The 18,264-nt window shown below is 39.1% G+C and overlaps 1 protein-coding gene across 4 annotated transcripts in view; it reads left to right on the top strand.

The window, feature by feature from the left end:
- Positions 1-1,049: 1,049 nt before the first annotated feature.
- Positions 1,050-18,264, top strand: part of SEC23A (SEC23 homolog A, COPII coat complex component) — a 76,918-nt gene continuing 59,703 nt past the window's right edge. Inside the window, exons 1-3 of one of the 4 annotated variants that reach the window (XM_047861323.1) lie at positions 1,050-1,338; positions 10,402-10,518; positions 17,564-17,805. In XM_047861323.1, the coding sequence (XP_047717279.1) occupies positions 17,585-17,805 (221 nt within the window). In that variant the 5' untranslated portion in view covers positions 1,050-1,338; positions 10,402-10,518; positions 17,564-17,584. Of the gene's footprint in view, positions 1,339-8,050; positions 8,962-10,401; positions 10,519-12,038; positions 12,203-17,563; positions 17,806-18,264 lie in introns of those variants that run through there. The other 3 variants (XM_047861322.1, XM_047861324.1, XM_047861320.1) reach the window with 3 other exon arrangements.

Raw genomic sequence — 18,264 nt, 5'->3', positions numbered from 1 at the left:
GTTAAATACTACAACTGTGACTTTCTCCCGAAGAGAAAGAGCCATTTCCAACCCAGATTTATCTGATGCCAAATGAATGAATTAATTTTCCAGAGAAATTTCTTGTGTTTGGTTACTTGAAAGATCACTTTATATTTGTCTGAAATGAATGTTAGTCCTTGAGTAGCCATCACTTTCTTCTTTTTTTTTTTTCTAGAAAGATCCCTTTGCTTAAATAAAAATAGTGAAAGGATAAAGCTAATGCCAATACTCAAAAGTTACCATGATTAATCTTAGAGCCAATCTGTGAGGTAGGTACTGTTATAGCTCCATTTTATAGGTGAGGAAACAAGTCAGAAATGGATTAAGTAACTTGTGCTGGGTAACAAATTCCAAGAAACAATGAAAGTATTATATTTCATTCCTTCTAAACAAGCTCCGAGTGAATACAATTGACTTTTATTTTCTAAGATTTATGTTTATTTTTAAGTTTTTTTTTTTTTTTTAAAGACTGCTGTTAGCTTGCAAGCAATTGATTTCTTCTTTTTTTAAATGTTTATTTATTTATGTTGAGAGAAAGAGTGCTTGCACGTGCATGGGAGGGGGAGAGAGAGAGAGAGAAAATCGCAAGCAGATTCTGTGCTGTCAGTTCAGAGCCTGACGCAGGGGCTCGATCTCACAAACCATGAGATTGTGACCTGAGCCAAAATCAAGAGTCGGACACTCGACTAACAGAGCCACCCAAGTGCCCAAGGCAACTGGTTTCAAAACCAGAACGCAGCTTTCTCATTTGAAAATAAAGTCAAGACACACTCCTTAGGTTAAGTGCTGAAGAATTTGTACTTCTGAACAGTAACTAAACAATTGGGAGACTGGAAACACATTGCTTGGCTGCAGTCAAACTAGAATGTTATTTGGTTAAAAATGTTACTGATTTTGTAGTAACTTTGTATGGTGACAGATGGTAACTACATTTATGGTGGTTAGCATTTCAAAACAACAACAATTTTTTTTTTTTTTTTTACTGATTTTGTAAGAGACAAACTTAGAGGAAAATGTGGAGACTTCTGTCCCTAAGTGTTTTGGTAATAATCAAGAAAAAATTAGAAACAGTAAGTAATGACTTCATTTCTGGATTTTCTCACAATTTTTTTTTTTTTTTTGAAACTAACTTGTTAGAAATTTCCACTCATTTTTTGGAGAAAAGAACAGGTGATTACCTAGAAGACTAACCACCAGTGGAACAATGCTTAACACTGGACTCACTGTGTAAGTATGGGGCAGAACCACGCATGGAGGAGGAGAATAGCAGAATGGAACAAAGGTTGTCCTGGGAAATAATTATTTTCCAAAGAAGAGGTGAGTAATTAAGTACGTGAATGAATTGAAATAGTTCTAAATTTTTGTTTTATTTTTGAATTATCTATTTATTTATTTTGAGAGAGAGAGAGAGAGAGAGAGAGAAGGAGATAGTGAGCAGGGCATGGGCAGAGAGAGAGGGAGAGAGAATCCCAGGCAGGCTCCACACTGTCAGCACGAAGCCTGATGCAGGGCTCGACCTCACAAATCGTGAGATTATGACCTGAGCGGAAATCAAAAGTCAGACGTTTAACCGACTGAGCCCCCCAGGGGCCCGTAAAATTTAAATACATAGGAATGAGTTCATTCAGGAAAGAGGAAAGTAAATTAAAAATTTATAAGAGTTGCTGGGCCTAATAATTAAACTGACATAAGAGTGATTAACAGGAGAAAAGCATTCAAATTTTGTTCAGTATTTCTTACATGTACGTGGGGCGCTTCACAAGAAAAATCAAGACCTAAACGAGTCAGGGCTGAAAGCTTATATAATAGGTTGCACAAAGAGTAGTACATTTTGAAAAATGTAACAAGACAAAGGGGTCTGGGCTGGCACAGTTAATTGCAGGAAAGTAGGAAGATAAGAGTCTAGTTTAACAAGGTTTGTTTGTACATGTTTATCTCGGCTTCAAGTCCCCCTGTCTCTGGTGATAGTCCTGCTGGTATAGGAAGGTTACCTTTCACATGAGAATTTTATTTCCTGCTTTCAGGAAAAAAAAGGAAAAGGAAGGTCAGAAGGTCCTTCTTGCATATGCTTTTTTAAAAAGTGCCTTTAAGTGCCAAAGTGGCATATTTGGGGGTGGCATGCTCTGAACCCCTATTCTACTTAGAAGAGGGACATCCTATGAAATTGGTTTGGGGTGCATATTTGGCTTTCTTTGGTTGGTTGATCCTAAATTGGAATCAGGGGGAAATATTAGAAAAGCTGTCAACTGTTAATCAAGTTCTGGGACAATTATTATGAGGTTTTTGTTTGGCTTCCTGGATTGTTGCTAGAGATAGCCATATGACATCCTACAAGTCTGACTTCTAGGCTGCTTTCCCTGGCGGGTTACCGTAGAATAATAGGTTGGTTTCCTGGGATAGTTGCTGCAGATTGTAGGCCAGAGTCCTCTATTTTTATATATATGTGGTCTGGCCGTTGCCCATTTGTATATTCAATCTCAGCAGGTAGAGGAGTTTTTTCAATACCTTATTACTAGAAGAAGTAGGTCATGTTGGAAAAATTGGAAGGAGGTCAGTATGGCTGATGCATAGAAAGTAGGGAGTGAATGGACCTGGAAAGGGTTGTGAGAAATGTAGCTGTTTATAGTTATGCATGGGGCACCTTCTTGCTGTGTGCTGGGGGCTATCAATGCCCTCCAACCAAAGACTACCGGAACACTCTTGTAGTCACATGATTATGTAACTAGGGTATGTCTCAGTAAAAGGATGCTAATACTAACTTATTTATTGTAGGATTGGGGCCTTAGTGATTTGGGGATGGTGGAGGAATTGAGGATAGTTTTGAGTCTGACTGCTGCTTAAAAACCTATGGGTGAATTTTTGCACCTCACCGTAAGCAGTTAAAAAGGCTTTACCTGGTAGGCTTCACAGGGCGAAACTGCGCTCCTGCACCAGCTTGGTGCACAGCCAGTTCACTGCAGTCTCTGAAAGGAGTTGCAGTCAAAGACTCAGTCCCACCTGGCTGGCCTTGCTGTTGTGCATAGTTGCATTCCTAGCCAGGTGTTCCCATTTGGAGGTCTCCTTATCAGGAAACTTACCCACTCTGTCACTGTGCAGTACGTTTCCATTCCTGTCACCCTCTCCCCTTCCCCCCTCCCCAGACAATGGCCCTGGTTCCATAAATCTGCAGAAAGCTTTTGTTGGGGACTCCCTCAATAGTGAGATAACCTCCAGGTTTGCACGGATCCACCTGACCCTCAACCAGTGGGAGAGTTGGTTCCATGGGGTAATGGGACAGACTCTTTCGCTTATACAGTCATAGTAAGTAATTAGAGGCTTCACTGTTATTTCCATTTTGGCTCATTTTTGTTTTAATTGCCTACTCTGACATCTGGCAGCTCAATTCTCTCTCCAGCTCATCTGAGCACTTGACAAATTCTGTGATTAGGTATCTTAATAATTTCTTATATAGAAGGCAGAATGAAAAAGGGAAGCTAATGCTATAATTGGTAAAGAAATAGCAGTCATTCAAAATAGCCAGTTAGGGAGGTATTTGGTCATTTTGTGGTTTGGACAATCTTCCTGATTTGTCTGAGTTCAGACACGTTTACAGAGTTGTCTTTCTTTTGTCTTGATCCTTCAGGGACACTAAGTGACCTTGTCTGATGCTGGTGTGCCGTGAATTGTTTTATATTTAACAGGAGAACAATATGGTCTTGCTGTGGGTGCCAGGACAGCTCCTAAAAACACCTAGGCCCAGTTGATAAAGCCAGGCCAGTTTCAGGCTCTTAGAAGCTGCTTTTCTGGGCGTCTGGGTGGCTCAGTTGGTTAAGCATCAGACTTTGGCTCAGGTCATGATCTCTTTGTTTGTGGGTTCAAGCCCTGCATCGGGCACGGTGCTGACAACTCAGAGCCTGGAGTCTGCTTCAGATTCTGTGTCTCCCGCTCTCTCTGCCCCTCCTCCACTCATGGTCTGTCTCTGTCTTTCTCAAAAATACATAAACATTTTTTAAAAATTAAAAAAAAAAAAAAAAGAAGTTCCTTTTCTTTCTCAGGACTAAATGTTCTATATAGATTATCTCATTTAATCCTTACAATATGTTGTTATCCTAAGTGGCAGGTTACTGTATTTATCTTCGCTTTCAGATGAAGACACTATGGAAACTTTGGAAACTCAGGAAAAGTTATGTGACATGCCTAGGTCACCCAACTAGGAAGTGGATGCAGTTGAGATTCTGTTCTGCGTGGTCAGACTTAAGGAGCCATTGCTCTAAATCCCTATTTTTCACAAGATACAGCTCAATAAAAGTTAATAGCTAAATAGAGACTTAATGACCAGAGCAGAGAGAGGCATAGAGCCGAGAGAGGCAATGAAAAGATAAATATAAGGAGTGTGTCTTAATATACATCCTCTGGACATGAACAGTCTCTTTATGTCTCTGTCTCTAGGTCTCCATCTCTCATTCTTTGGGGTACAGATCGACAAAGAAGACTACAAAGCTAACTTGATATCAGAAAATCAAGTCAAGGACTAGTTTAATTATAGAACCTGAAACAAAATCAAAACTTTACTCCTCTTTTAAAGTAAAAATACAGGGGTGCCTGGATGGCTCAGTCGGTTAAGCATCCAACTTTGGCTTCGGTCATGATCTCACGGTTCATGGGTTCAAGCCCCACATCAGGCTCTGTGCTGATAGCTCAGAGCCTGGAGCCTGTTTCAGATTCTGTCTGTCTGTCTGTCTGTCTGTCTCTCTCTCTCTGCCCCTCCCCTGCTCATGCTCTGTGTCTCTCTCTCTCAAAAATAAACATTAAAAAAATATTTTTAAGTAAAAATACAAGCCCAGCTTCTTCCTTTTGAAGTGGAAGTTCCCTTTTTTGCTACATGAGTTTTAATAATTTTTATGTTCTTTACAAATCAAAATATAAATGTTAGGTAAAAAGAAGGGGCACCTGGCTGGTTCAGTTGGTAGAACACGTGACTCTTGATCTCAGGGCTGTGAGTTTGAGCTCTGTGTTGAGCATGGAGCCTACTTAAAAAAAATAGAATAAAATAAAACAAAACAAAAAACAAATAAAATAAAACCAAACAAAATAAAATCAAATAAAATAGGGGCACCTGAGTGGCTCAGTGGTTGAGCATCTGACTTCGGTTCAGGTCATGATCTCACAGTTTATGAGTTTAAGCCCTGCATCAGGCTCTCTGCTGTCAGTGCAGAGCCCGCTTAGGATTCTCTGTCTCCCTTTCTCTCTGCTCCTCCTCTGCTCATGTTCTCTCTCTCAAAGATAAATAAGACATTAAAAAAATAATAAATAAAATAAAAACCCTGTGTATTTAAAAAGATATCCATTATTTGTTTCTTTGTGTCACTGTAAATGGTTTAAGAGTAGATAAAAGTAATAAAGAAGATGTGGTTTATATATACGATGGAACACTACTTGGCAATGGGAAAGAATGAAATCTGGCCATTTGCAGCAATGTGGGTAGAACTAGAGGGTATTGTGCTAAGTGAAATAAGTCAGTCAGAGAAAGACAGATACCATATGTTTTCATTCATATGTGGATCTTGAGAAACTTAACAGAAGATCATGGGGGAAGGGAAGGGAGAAAAAAAGTTAGAGAGGGAGGGAGGCAAACCACAAGAGACTCTTGAATACAGAGAACAAACCGAGGGTTGATGCCAGGTGGGGGAGAGGGGAAAGTGGGTGATGGACATTGAGGAGGGGACTTGTTGGGATGAGCACTGCGTGTTGTATAGAAACCAATTTGACAATAAATTATATTAAAAAAAAAAAAAAGTAGAGCGTGCCTGGGTGGCTCAGTTAGTTGAGCGTCTGACTTCGGCTCAGGACATGATCTCAGTTCGTGGGTTCGAGCCCCGTATCAGGCTTTGTGCTGACCACTTGCTCAGAGCCTGGAGCCTGCTTCAGATTCTGTGTCTGCTTCTCTCTCTGCCCCTCCCCCACTCACGCTTTGTCCCACTCTGTTTCTCAAAAATAAATAAATGTAAAAAAAAAAAAAGAGTAGATGAAAGTATTTCCTTTGTTTAGCTTGATTAAATAAAACTCTTAGTAATCATTCTGGAGTTGGTCAGAGTGGCAGAATGAAGTGATGTTGGAGTATAATCCTGGTAGGTCACTCTGTGGAAGAGAAGCACTTGCTGTTTGAACAAGAGCTGGAAAGTTTAAAGGCAAGTCTTGTCAGCCTTTCAAGGTGAAAAGACAGCCATAAAATGAAAACAGTGTTGTAGGTTTTAAATGAGCCTCAGCACCTTGACCTTGGATGTGCAATTTAACCTCTCTTATCTTTACATTCATTGTCATGTACAGGGATTAGACCAAATGATCATTAAGGTCTGTTTGAATTTAGAATTCCGTAACTTCCTGTGTAATTTATTAATTAGCCTTATTTAGCATTACTATATCTAATGTGATTGTAGTAATTGTGTGTGCATACTAGAGCACCAGACCCATAATATCCTTCCTATATATGGACTTGACACCCTATTGATGCTGAAAATTCAAAGTTAGAACAATCTGATTATTGTTTTTCTAGTGAGTACTACAAAAAGAGTTGGCCAGTGCCATGTAATGTCACCATCTGAACAAATGGAAGAGAATCCATGTTAAAAAAAAACGCAAAGTGCTTCATTTGTACTAGGAAATGGATTAAACCAAAAAGAAAAAGTACAGGTGAAAGCGCCATCTGGTGGTAACCATGTAAAATTCCAAGAAATTTATGATATACTTCACTTGACTGTCTTTGAAGTTCTGGCTACAATCTTCAGTTTAGAAACATCTGTGGGTTCAGAAGTAGGAAGGAAAATACTGGTTGTTACACATTAACTAGTATTTAAGGTAATTAATGACTGAAAACAAAGTCACAGGGTGTTTAGAATACTTGATCCCAGATAGTCCCTGGAAAAAAAAGTTCCAAGATCAAATATCTTTGGGAAATGTATTTAAATCCTGCTCTTAAAGGTTCACAATAAATGTTAGCATATTAAAATCCCTGACAAGTCAAAAGACAAGTTTTTCATAATTTAACTGGTGTTTCCCAACTTTATTTGACTATAGAACCTCTCTCTCTCTCTCTCTCTCTCTCTCTATTTATTTATTTTTTTAATTTTAGAGAAAGAGAAAGAGCACACATGTGGGAGCATTTGGGGTGAGGGGGGGGGAGGGGGCAAAGGGAGAGAGAGAGAATCCCATGCAGGCTCCATGCTTATCTCAGAGCCGCATGTGGGGCTTGATCCCAAGACCCTGGTATCATGACGTAAGCTGAAATTGAGAGTCAGATACTCAATTGACTGAGCCACCCAGCCACCCCTCCCTGTCTCTTTGTAATATTCTCTGGCATTTTGAAAAATGCCAGTTTGAGGAAGTAATGATCTTAGAGTATTGGCTTTTAACAAAGACTTTTGTTTATTGCAGCATTATTTGCAATGACCTAAATGTCCATTGATAGGTGAATGAATAAAGAAGTGTATATATAAGTGTATGTGTGTATATATGACTCAGCCATAAAAAAGAATAAAATATTTCCATTTGTAACAAAATAGATGGATCTAGAGACTACATAATGGTAAGTGAAATAAGCCAGAGAAAGACAAATACCATATGATTTCACTCATTTCATTCATATTTCATTTATATGATTTCACTCATATTTCATTCATATGATTTTGAGAAACAAAACAAATGAACAAAGAAGAAAAGAAACCAAAAGACAGACTCTTAACTATACAGAATAAATTTATGGTTAACAGAGGGGTGGTAGGTGGGGGGATGGGTAATATAGGTGATGAGGATTGAGTACACTTACTGTGATGAACACTGACTGATGTATAGAATTGTTGTATCATTATATTGTGCACCTGAAACTAATATGACACTATGTTAACTACTACTGGAATTAAAAAAAAAATGTTTTTAAATAATGAAAATAAAAAGGAATTTTTTTGGGGGCTTATGTCAGGTTTTATATTTTCATAGTCAATCTCAAAACATTAAAGTGATGATAATAATTTATAATTGTTTAGGTTATCATGCTTATTCATGAATATTTAAGGAACAATCATTTTGTGTCAGGATCTGACAAAGTGCTGTAATGAGAGCAAACAATTGCAATCAGTTGCATGTTGGTAAATGTTTAACAAATATCCTTCAGATTCACAGATTAATCTCAAATGCCTTGGTCCAGGAATGTCTATAGTTTAGTTAGAAAGCCAGAGAAGGTTGTTTTAGGAGAGTCTCCCCTTTCTCCAATTCCTAGTCTGACTCTCCTTTCTAAGGAGCTCAAGAAATTTTCCTCTCTCTCTCTTTTTCTCTCTCTTCTTCCTCAACCCAAAACCTCTTAACTTTCAGTACCAAGAAAAATAGTATTCACCATTTACAAGCTGGGTCTAATTGACTCTTTTTAATTTTTATATCTTTATATCATTCCATGAATTTATACAAATTAGAGTAAAGGGATATTCAGTAAAGCTGTTATAAAAAGAGTAAAGGGATAATGGAAAACAACTTTATTGAAAATTTAAGTAAGCATAGCAAATACCAATTTTCATTCCATATTTTCCTTTTTTTAAGTTTTTAAATTTTTATTTTTTCATTTATTGTCAAACTGGTTTCCATACAACATCCAGTGCTCATCCCAACAAGTGCCCTCCTCAATGCCCATCACCCACTTCATATTTTCCTGGTTTTGAAGACATATCCAAAATGGGCAATGTCCTCTGAATGCAACTAACAGCTTATTGCCTGTGATACATGAATCTGGAACATACCTATCTTGTAAACAGTGATTGCAGATTTCAGATGCATCACTACTACATCCTAGCTAATTGTTACTTCTGGTTCTTCATGCATTTGTATCATCAAAACACAGGACTTGAAGAATTTTTTGAGACCTCAAAAGGCTCATAATTTTGTTGAAGAAAGGACAGCCATCTTTGCTCCCTAATTGTAAGACTTTTGTATTTTTGGCTTTATAAGTAATTAACCTAAAGAATTTTTAATTTCTAGGTTATCTATTTCCTTAGATATCATCTTGTGTATACATAGCTGCCATTAGCATTTGTCTACTTAAGAATCATATTAAGGGGGCGCCTGGGTGGCGCAGTCGGTTAGGCGTCCGACTTCAGCCAGGTCACGATCTCGCGGTCCGTGAGTTCCAGCCCCGCGTCAGGCTCTGGGCTGATGGCTCAGAGCCTGGAGCCTGTTTCCGATTCTGTGTCTCCCTCTCTCTCTGCCCCTCCCCCGTTCATGCTCTGTCTCTCTCTGTCCCAAAAATAAATAAACGTTGAAAAAAAAAAAAAAAATTTAAAAAAAAAAAAAAAGAATCATATTAAGTAAATTTATCCACATAAACATCATAAAAGATGAAAGAAATACTGTAATATGTGTTCTTAACAAAATGAGATGGTCCAGATTTTTGTTGCAAAATATTGTGTAATCAAGTTATCCTTTTGAATGAATAACTGGATGAAAATAACATATTTTTTTGACCTTAGAAATAATGTTAACATGATGATCCTTGAGTTTGAGAAATTCATCTAGGAGATGGTAATCCAAAGATTAACAGTCTAAGATTTCACAGTCATTATCAGGATCTAGATTGCTGTTCTCTGTCTCTTGGCATTCATCTTCCAAATTCTGAATTCTCAACTATATTTATTGAAAACTAAAAACATGTACAAAGGTCTTGAAAAATGCTGCAGTACTTTAGGCATTGCAAAGAGAAAATGCAAGAATGATAGCTTACTCCACTATTGTATCGTCTTGGGTAATTCTATCATTTTTCTGGTTTTCTTATTATTTTAGTCTTTTTAAAAGAAGAGTTGGAATAATTGATGAGTAAATCATTTCATGATGAATTAGCAGAATGTTTCAAGATATAGGAAAAATAAGATCACTAAGATCCCATAATGTATCCTAGATTTACAAGAGTCCAATGGACTCATAAAGCAATTGCAAGTTTTATTCTATTTTTTTTTTAAAAAAAAAGCGTCTGACCCTTGCTTTCAGCTCAGGTAATGATCTCATGGTTCGTGGGTTTGAGCCCCATGTTGGGCTCTGTGCTGACAGCATGGAGCCTACTTGGGATTGATACTCTATCTCCCTCTCTCTCTGCCTCTCCCCCTTCACTCCCCTCTCAAATAAATAAATTAAAAAAATTATTTTCTGTGTTCTTTGGAAGATCTCTATGAGAGATTAAAAAGTCATTAAGTATGGATTCTTACATATAGAATTCCAAAAAAAGAAAATTCCAGAAAACTAAAGTTGGGTCCAGTAGATCTTGATGCTGTATCTGATGGTTAAATGCAAACCAGTTCATCTTAAAGTACATAAAGACAGATCTAAATGAATTCATTACCCATCCTAACATCTGTTTCATTGTAACAGGTAACAGAGGCTTTTGTTCAGCTAAGAACAAGGGAATTATGACTTTTTAGTCTTCATTGAGCTGCATGGTGGCAAGACACATTTCTGGGGACAATGAAATGAATGAAATTACCGAAGGTACTGTATTTTGGTTTATTCCTCACTGAATTCCAAGATCCTCATGGATCCTCTCTTCTATGTCTATTGATTCTTGGATCGTGTTTCTTTTTGTGAATGTCCTTATTCCACTTTTATACCATAGTCCACAGCTGTTTACTTGCTGTGCTTTCAGTCAAGAATCCTCATTGAGGTAGCATCCTGAGCTCACCTTATTTGCAGGCCTATGCTAAATTTTGTGGTTTTTTATTTTTTTTATTTTTTTAGTGTTTATTTTTGACAGAGAGAGAGAGACAGAGTGGGGAGGGGCAGAGACAGAGGGAGACACAGAATCCAAAGCGGGCTCCAGGCTCTGAGCGGTCAGCACAGAGCCCTACGCAGGGCTCCATCTCACAGACCAGGAGAGCATGACCTGAGCCAAACTCGGACGCTCAACAGACTGAGCCACCCAGGCACCCCTAAATTTTGTTTGATTCCCATTTCCTCCTCAGAATTTTATTCAAATTTGACAGACAAAGTCATCCTCTTCTACCTTACAAAACAACCTTAGCATACACTTTATAGGCAGAAAATACATGTTTGGTGCACATCTTATTTCTCAACTATAATGAAGAACAAGGATTTGATCTTTTTTCCAACTCCTTAAAATGCTTCAAAGGCTAAGCCTGGCAAGGTTTTAGGTGTAGTCATGTCTGGAATTAATTCCATGAGCAACCTCACTTAGGGATGGGGTGCTTGAGATCCCCAAGCTGTAATGTCTTTCCAACCCGTTTCTGTCTCTCCCATTTTGCTCAGCTCTTCCTTTGGGAAAGAGAAGCAGAAAACACATTAAGATGAATCAGCCAGAGATTGCAGTAGTGGGGAGGAGAGGTGGCCGATGTAGTGTAGGAGGCAAGAGGTAGACTGTCTAGGAATACAAAAATCCAATGTACAGGCCACGAATTTTGGCCTGTTTTGCCTACATCAATATCACTAGCATTGCTACTGTACCTGGCACATTGTAGATGTTCAGTAAATATTTGTTGCACTAAGTGAACAAACGAACTTCTCACTTTGTATTTTTTTGGGGAGATGCGGTTTTGTAGTCCTAGGAATCAACCAGGGCCCTACAGGTGAGGATGTCCTCCTACTGGACGTTGTCTGAGTGGCCGCAGAAGGTGCCACTCTGGCCTGCGGCCCTCAGGGAGTGGGGTCGGCCGCGGTTCCTGGGAAGGGATTAAGGCGCTCCAGTTCCGCTGGGGTCCCTAGCCCTCTGGCGTTTCCCAGTCTGGTTTGTCTTGGTTGTCCCCGCCCCTCAGGCTCCGTAGCCTCCCTTCCCTCCAGTCTCTTCTCCTTCCCCACCCTCCACTCGGCTCCGCCCGGGTCCCGCACTCTCACCATTAGTTCCCTCCCCTGGTAGCCCCGCCCCGGCTCCGTCCCCGCCCCTTCCACCTCCCTCCTCTCCCCTCGCGCCCTATACCCGCTCGGTTCTGCGCGGTCCCGCACTCTCCCCTTAAGTTCCCCGGCGCGGCCGCCCCGCCCCGCCAGCCCTTGACGTGGCAGAGGCGGCACCAGCCATGTTGGCCCAGTCGTGTTCTGCGCGGAGGCCGGGGGCGGGGCGGCGCCGGCCCTGATCGAGTGCCACGGCTGCTCCAGCTCGTCGGAAAGGACCGATTTTGCTGCGCGGAGGTTGCAACCGGCGCGGATCTTGTCTGGGGGCACGGTGGTAGGGACTGACTTCTGGGCCGCCTCCTCCCGGCTCCCTGGAGGGGCCGCGGGCTCTCAGCGGAAAGCGGGGGAGGGGCAGCTGTGCGGCTGTGGGCCGGCGGGCGGGTGGGCCGGGGTCTCCGCGATGGTGCCCGCTCTGCCTTCATGATACTCGGGAACAGGTTGGACGCGCCTGCTGTGGCGAGCGGGCTCTGGGGGGCAGCCTTGAATCCTGACCCCTTCGCCCTGTCACCAACCGCTCTGCTTCGTTTTTCCGGGGCCTGGGGGCCCGGTCCCCTCACCAGGCTCCCTTGGATAAGGTGCGAAAGATAGAAGTCGGGTGAAAAAAAGGTAGTTCATCATCTCGCCCAGCGCCCACTCCCGCCTCTCGGGCGATCTGCCTTCCTTACTCCAGCCTATCACCGGTTCTGGACCCTTGGGCTTCTTGGTTCTTACCTTGCTGGATCTGAAGTGCCCTAGACTTTGAACCCAGGTGACTTCGTCACCGGTAGTTCGGCCTTGGGAGTCAAAGGGGATAAGGAGAATTAATTGCCAGGTAAAGCTAACGCCTTAGGCCTCAATTACAAGTGGAGTTCAGTTTTCAGATCCAATCAGTCTTTTCTGTTGTGCTAGTGTTTTCTTCCCGTTTTGTTGGGAAGGGAAAAGCATGGTCAATCTACATGTAACCTCTGGGGTATGTTGAATTCACATGAATTTCTTCGACCTCTGCCCTGCAAAGCCATGTATACCTAGACAAACTAACTTGGTTAAAAAAAGTTTTAGATTTAAATATAAATGTTAAGTCTCCCTTCTCTCTCCTTTTCAGTAGCCTAATTAACATCGTTTTGGAAGTCTGATCATTTTTATTTGACTCATACAATTTTAGAGTTAGAAGGGGCCTTGTAGTTTCTAGCCTAAGCCCCTTATCTTTTTCATGAGAAATTGAGGATCATACAGGTTAAGCTCTTGTCCAAGATCATACAGCTATGGAAAGCAATTGAAAACACTTTATTGAGGTTTTTACAATTGAAAAGTAGAGAGGCATACTTAATTGTTAAATACATCTGATTGGAAGAAACTCAAATTTTACTTGCAATTGAGAATATTTTTCATTTAGAGTCTATAAAAATGCTCTAATATTGAAAATTTCCAATTATTTATTGAATAAGTGAAGCTTTTAAAAATACTGTGGGCATGTATTTGATATGCTAGGTTAAAGAGGCATTAAGTGTTTTGCTTCTTTGCTTTTAGTTATACCAGGAGAAATTAATTAACCAAAGTAACTCCACTCACAATAAGTTGTGCTGGGAAATGACACATTTCTTTAGAATGGTCTTTTGTATTTGTACCACTTAAAAAAATATGACTACTATATTAAATCTCCATCCTAATATAGTGTCTGAATCATTTTTATTTGGCTTTAACATAATTTTAGGGGAGAGAGTGCTGATCAAATAATGATATTTTATAAAAAGCTAGTTTGTGAAAAGAATTTATTTCAGATATGCCATTGTTGGATATGGGGCCCAGCCTGGCAGATGTTCTACTAGAAAGCTATCTAGAAATTAACACTAGAAAAAACATTACCTAGAAAATCTAGAATTAGTGATTTTGAAAAGGCACAATGCCTACCGTGGAAAAGTGAGGGAAGTCAAGGAGGTGTTGTGCATGGCCATGTCATTGGACCAGTTCAGAAGAAACAGGTGGGACTTTTTAAAAAATAATACTGGAAAGTGAGAATGTACAAAATAAAACATGTTATTTAGTGAGCATATATGATCTTAGAGCAGAGAGATTGAAAGGAAAAAGTGAGGAAAAGGAAGTTAATTGTGCACAAAATATCACACAGGTGGTATTTAGTGTGTCATAATAAAAAGTCAGGATGTGGAGTTACAATCTGGTTATTGTGTGTAAATGTCTTTATGCTAAATCTCATAGAGCCTTTCTCTACTGGGTTCCTTGATCGAATTAAGTAAGCCGTATTGTCCTAAGATGGTGGTCCTTAGGACCACTTTAGACTCTTAAACATTACTGAGGTTCTAAAAAAAAACAAAAAAGAAAAACCACACACCTGCCTTAATAGAAGACAGGTGGATTTTCATATCTATTTTTGCGGTCAGTCTATTGTGATATGTTATTATACTTGAATTGTATGAAAGAAATCTGGCTTCACATAGATATGTAGTTGGAAAAAGGGATATTTTAATAGCTTTTTCAGATAATTCTGCATATTCTTCTTTAATACTACACTGCAGGGGCACCTAGGTGACTCAGTGGGTTAAGCGTCCTACTCTTGATCTCAGCTCATGTCTTGATCCCAGCCCTACAAGAGGATGAGTTCGAGCCCCACGCTGGGGTTTGGAGTTCAAGCTCCACACCCAGTGCAGAGCCACTTTAAAAAAAAAAAAGAGAGAGATACTGCACTACAACTTGATGGTTTTAACTCATAAATCAAGGGTTAATAGCAGTGTGAAATTTGAAATCTTAGAAATGAACTTTTTGCACTCTATTGCATTAAAATTCATTGGTCTGTTCTGCACTTTGAATGGGTCTTTACTCATGCATGGATCCTGACCTGTGCATGATTTTGTAACATCGTGAATTGATCATTTGGGAGATTTTGCTTCACTGAGTAAGGTATATTTTCTAAATGTGGACATGGTTCATTATATAATAGAAAAATCACGATAATAACATCACTGATCTCAGAAAAATCTTTACATATTAGCAAGCTGTGAAGCTCATGGTAGTGGACCCAAGGTTTTCAAAAATTTTGATATTTGCTTGAAAACTCAAATTTTTTCATTGTTAATAAATACTGTCAATTATTTTCCAGGTTACAGGCTCACTTCAACATTATTGAGAAAATGTATGCCACATAGCTAACTACTAGTTATGTACCAGTTTTGGAGAATTGAGAAAATAGTCAAAACATTTTTTTGTGTTTTTGTGGTTCAGATAAAAAACCCTGATTGGTCTGGTATTTTAGTGCTTTTTGGTGATGCATTTTAGATGACATAGATTATACGTGCAATTAGGTAATAAACAGAAAACTTCATTTGCTTAACATTCTGTAGAAATTATGGGAAGGATTGAATAGTCCCGGAATTTATATTCACATCTGTAACACAGAAGCTATTGCTAATCTGCAGACTATGAATTAGGCTCCAGGCTCTGAGCTGTCAGCACAGAGCTCGGCACAGGGCTCAAACTCCCGGAACCATGAGATCATGACCTATGCCCAAGTTGGATGCTTAAATGACTGAGCCACTCAGGTGCCCCTGTTTCTCCTTTAACTGAGGGGGGGGGCGCGCCTGGGTGGCGGAGTTGGTTAAGCACCTGGCTCTTGATTTCAGCTTAGGTCATGATATCACGGTTTGTGAGATTGAGCCCCATGTGGGGCTCCGCACTGATAACTTGGAGCCTGCTTAGGATTCTCTCTCTCTCTCTCTCTCTCTCTCTCTCTCTCTCTCTCTCTCTCTCTCTCTCTGTGTTTCTCTGTGCCCCCTTACCCCCTCCCTGCTTGTACTCTCATGTTGTCTCTTTCAAAATAAATAAATGAATGTGAGAAAAATTAAAAAATAAACAAATAAAACTGAGATTGGCATGTAACACACCTCTGACTATCCCAGATCTTTGTTTTATCATTATTTTTCAACACCCACATTTTCTTGAAAACTCATAGTCTCTCTCTCCAAACTGCCTTCTATATTTAGTTTAAAGATAATCTTTTCTAAACAAATTTAGTTACCTTAGGATTCCTGTTTATCCTTATCAGCCTTTGAAAACTCTGTGTCTGCTTTTGATTAGTGTAAAATTCTCTAGTTGTGTCTGAGATTCTGATAGGAAATAGTGTTTAATTTTTCTTTTTTTTTTTTTAAACTGAGGTATGTTTAATATATAACATTCTTATTTCTTTCAAAGAAAAGAAAATTCTTAGCTGCTAAGGTAGTCATATTTGTTGAGCTTCACTTTTTGGAATTTTTATTATCAAATCTTTGAAAAATTTTCTAAAATTAAAATTATTGTATTCAGTATGTTTTTTTCAAATACCTTTTCTTCTCTCAGTTACATTTTAGAATCAGTTCCTCATCTTATTGTTGTTCTTTGCAACTTCACCCTCCATGTTGGCTTTTTTGGCATCCTACCTTCATAATTCTTCAGTTCTTGATGTCCTTCATCTCTCCTACAAATCTTTTGGCCAGCCATCTAACACTTGAAACTCTCTGTCCTCTCAGAACTGTGTATTTTGCAATTTCTTTCCATCACTGATCACTGCTGAAGTTTGAGATTGTGAGATAGAACTGTTGCCTAGGTAGGAAAGCTGGCATTCTAGACAGGCAGTAAGAGAGTAACAAGATGGAGTTGTCTCTTGATACTGGGCCTGAACCAGAGTGGCATCCTCTTCCCCCTGCTAATAAATGTAAATGATTATATTGAAATTGTATATCTCAAATTAGAGTTTAAAATGCTCTCCCACTTTCCAAAATAATAATAAAAAAATGCCCTCCTAAATTGGAATATTAAAAATATTCTGGGTGAGGGGCACCTGGGTGGCTCAAGTTGGTTGGGTGTCTGATTGGTTCAGGTCATGATCTCATGGTTCATGAGTTCGAGCCCCACATTGGCCTCTCTGCTGTTAGCATGGAGCCCAATTCATATCTCTGTCCCCTTGTCTCTCTGCACCTCCTCCACTCATGTGCTCTCTCTGTCAAAAATAAACATTTAAAAAAATATTCTGGCTTAATTTTCTTCAAAAGAAGTTAAATGGCATATAAATCATAGGGAACACCACTTATTAAGCATTTATTGTGCCACAAATACCCTATATTTGCACAATGAAAAGATTACCTGTCTAAAACAGAAGTACCTAGTTTTAGAAAAATCTTTTTGTTATGCACTGTTAAGCATTCACTTCTAGCAAGTTTAGTAGAAACTTGTCATTTTCTACATACAAAACCATATGAACTTTAGAATTTAATGGTTTCAGTAATCTGTTCATTAGAATAATATAACTTACAATGCTGATATGGAAAACATAGGATCTAAATTTTCCCCCATTTTTATCTTTGTTTCTTATACACACTTAAATAAATAGGACACATATTTCATTATTATTATTATTTTTTGCTCTAGCTTTTTCAAGAATGAATAAATAAGGATAAAATACCTCTTGCTGGGCTTAATGAGCATTGGGTTCTGGAGGGTGATTTATTTATTTTTGTTATAAGTGAGGTTATTGTTGCTTGCTAATTTTTTTCTGAGATGAATACTTTTATTTCATTTTGATTTCTCGTGGATTAATATCGCTGAACATGGGAAAAATATTTATTTTAGATTTCCTTACGAGGATTTTTAAACATCTTAAATTTTGTCACAGAAATAAGAATCAGGCTCTACAATGACAACCTATTTGGAATTCATCCAACAAAATGAAGAACGAGATGGAGTCCGATTTAGCTGGAATGTTTGGCCATCAAGTCGACTAGAAGCTACAAGAATGGTTGTTCCCGTAGCAGCCTTATTTACACCACTGAAGGAGAGACCTGATTTACCACCTATTCAGTATGAACCTGTTCTGTGTAGCAGGACCACTTGCCGTGCAGTTTTGAATCCTTTATGGTAATTAAAATATATTGAAACAATTAATGTGGCAATATGATTTATTTTTATTATTATTATTATTTTTTAAAGTTTGTTTTTGACAGAGAGAGAGAGAGACAGAGCATGAGTGGGGGAGGGGCAGAGAGAGGGAGGCACAGATTCTGAAGCAGGCTCCAGGCTCTGAGCTGTCAGCACAGAGCCCGATGCGGAGCTCGAACTCACGGACCATGAGATCATGACCTGAGCCGAAGTCGGGCGCTCAACTGACTGAGCCACCCAGGCGCCCCTGTGGCAATATGATTTAAAAATGTAGTTTCTTGTTCATTTATATAAAAATGTCTTTTTTATTTATAGTTATTTTTTCAAATTAGGATAGTCAAATCCAAAGAGCTGTAAAATTGAAGGATATTCTAGTTGTAGTGAGTTGATTACAGACCAAATGTACAATTGTCACTATATGAACTGTTAGATCCAATC

Source organism: Prionailurus viverrinus, chromosome B3 (assembly GCF_022837055.1).
Source record: "Prionailurus viverrinus isolate Anna chromosome B3, UM_Priviv_1.0, whole genome shotgun sequence".
In the NCBI taxonomy this organism is placed as follows: Eukaryota; Metazoa; Chordata; class Mammalia; order Carnivora; family Felidae; genus Prionailurus; species Prionailurus viverrinus.
The sequence above is the reverse complement of the archived record's forward strand: the minus strand, read 5'-3'. Positions and strand labels throughout refer to the sequence as shown.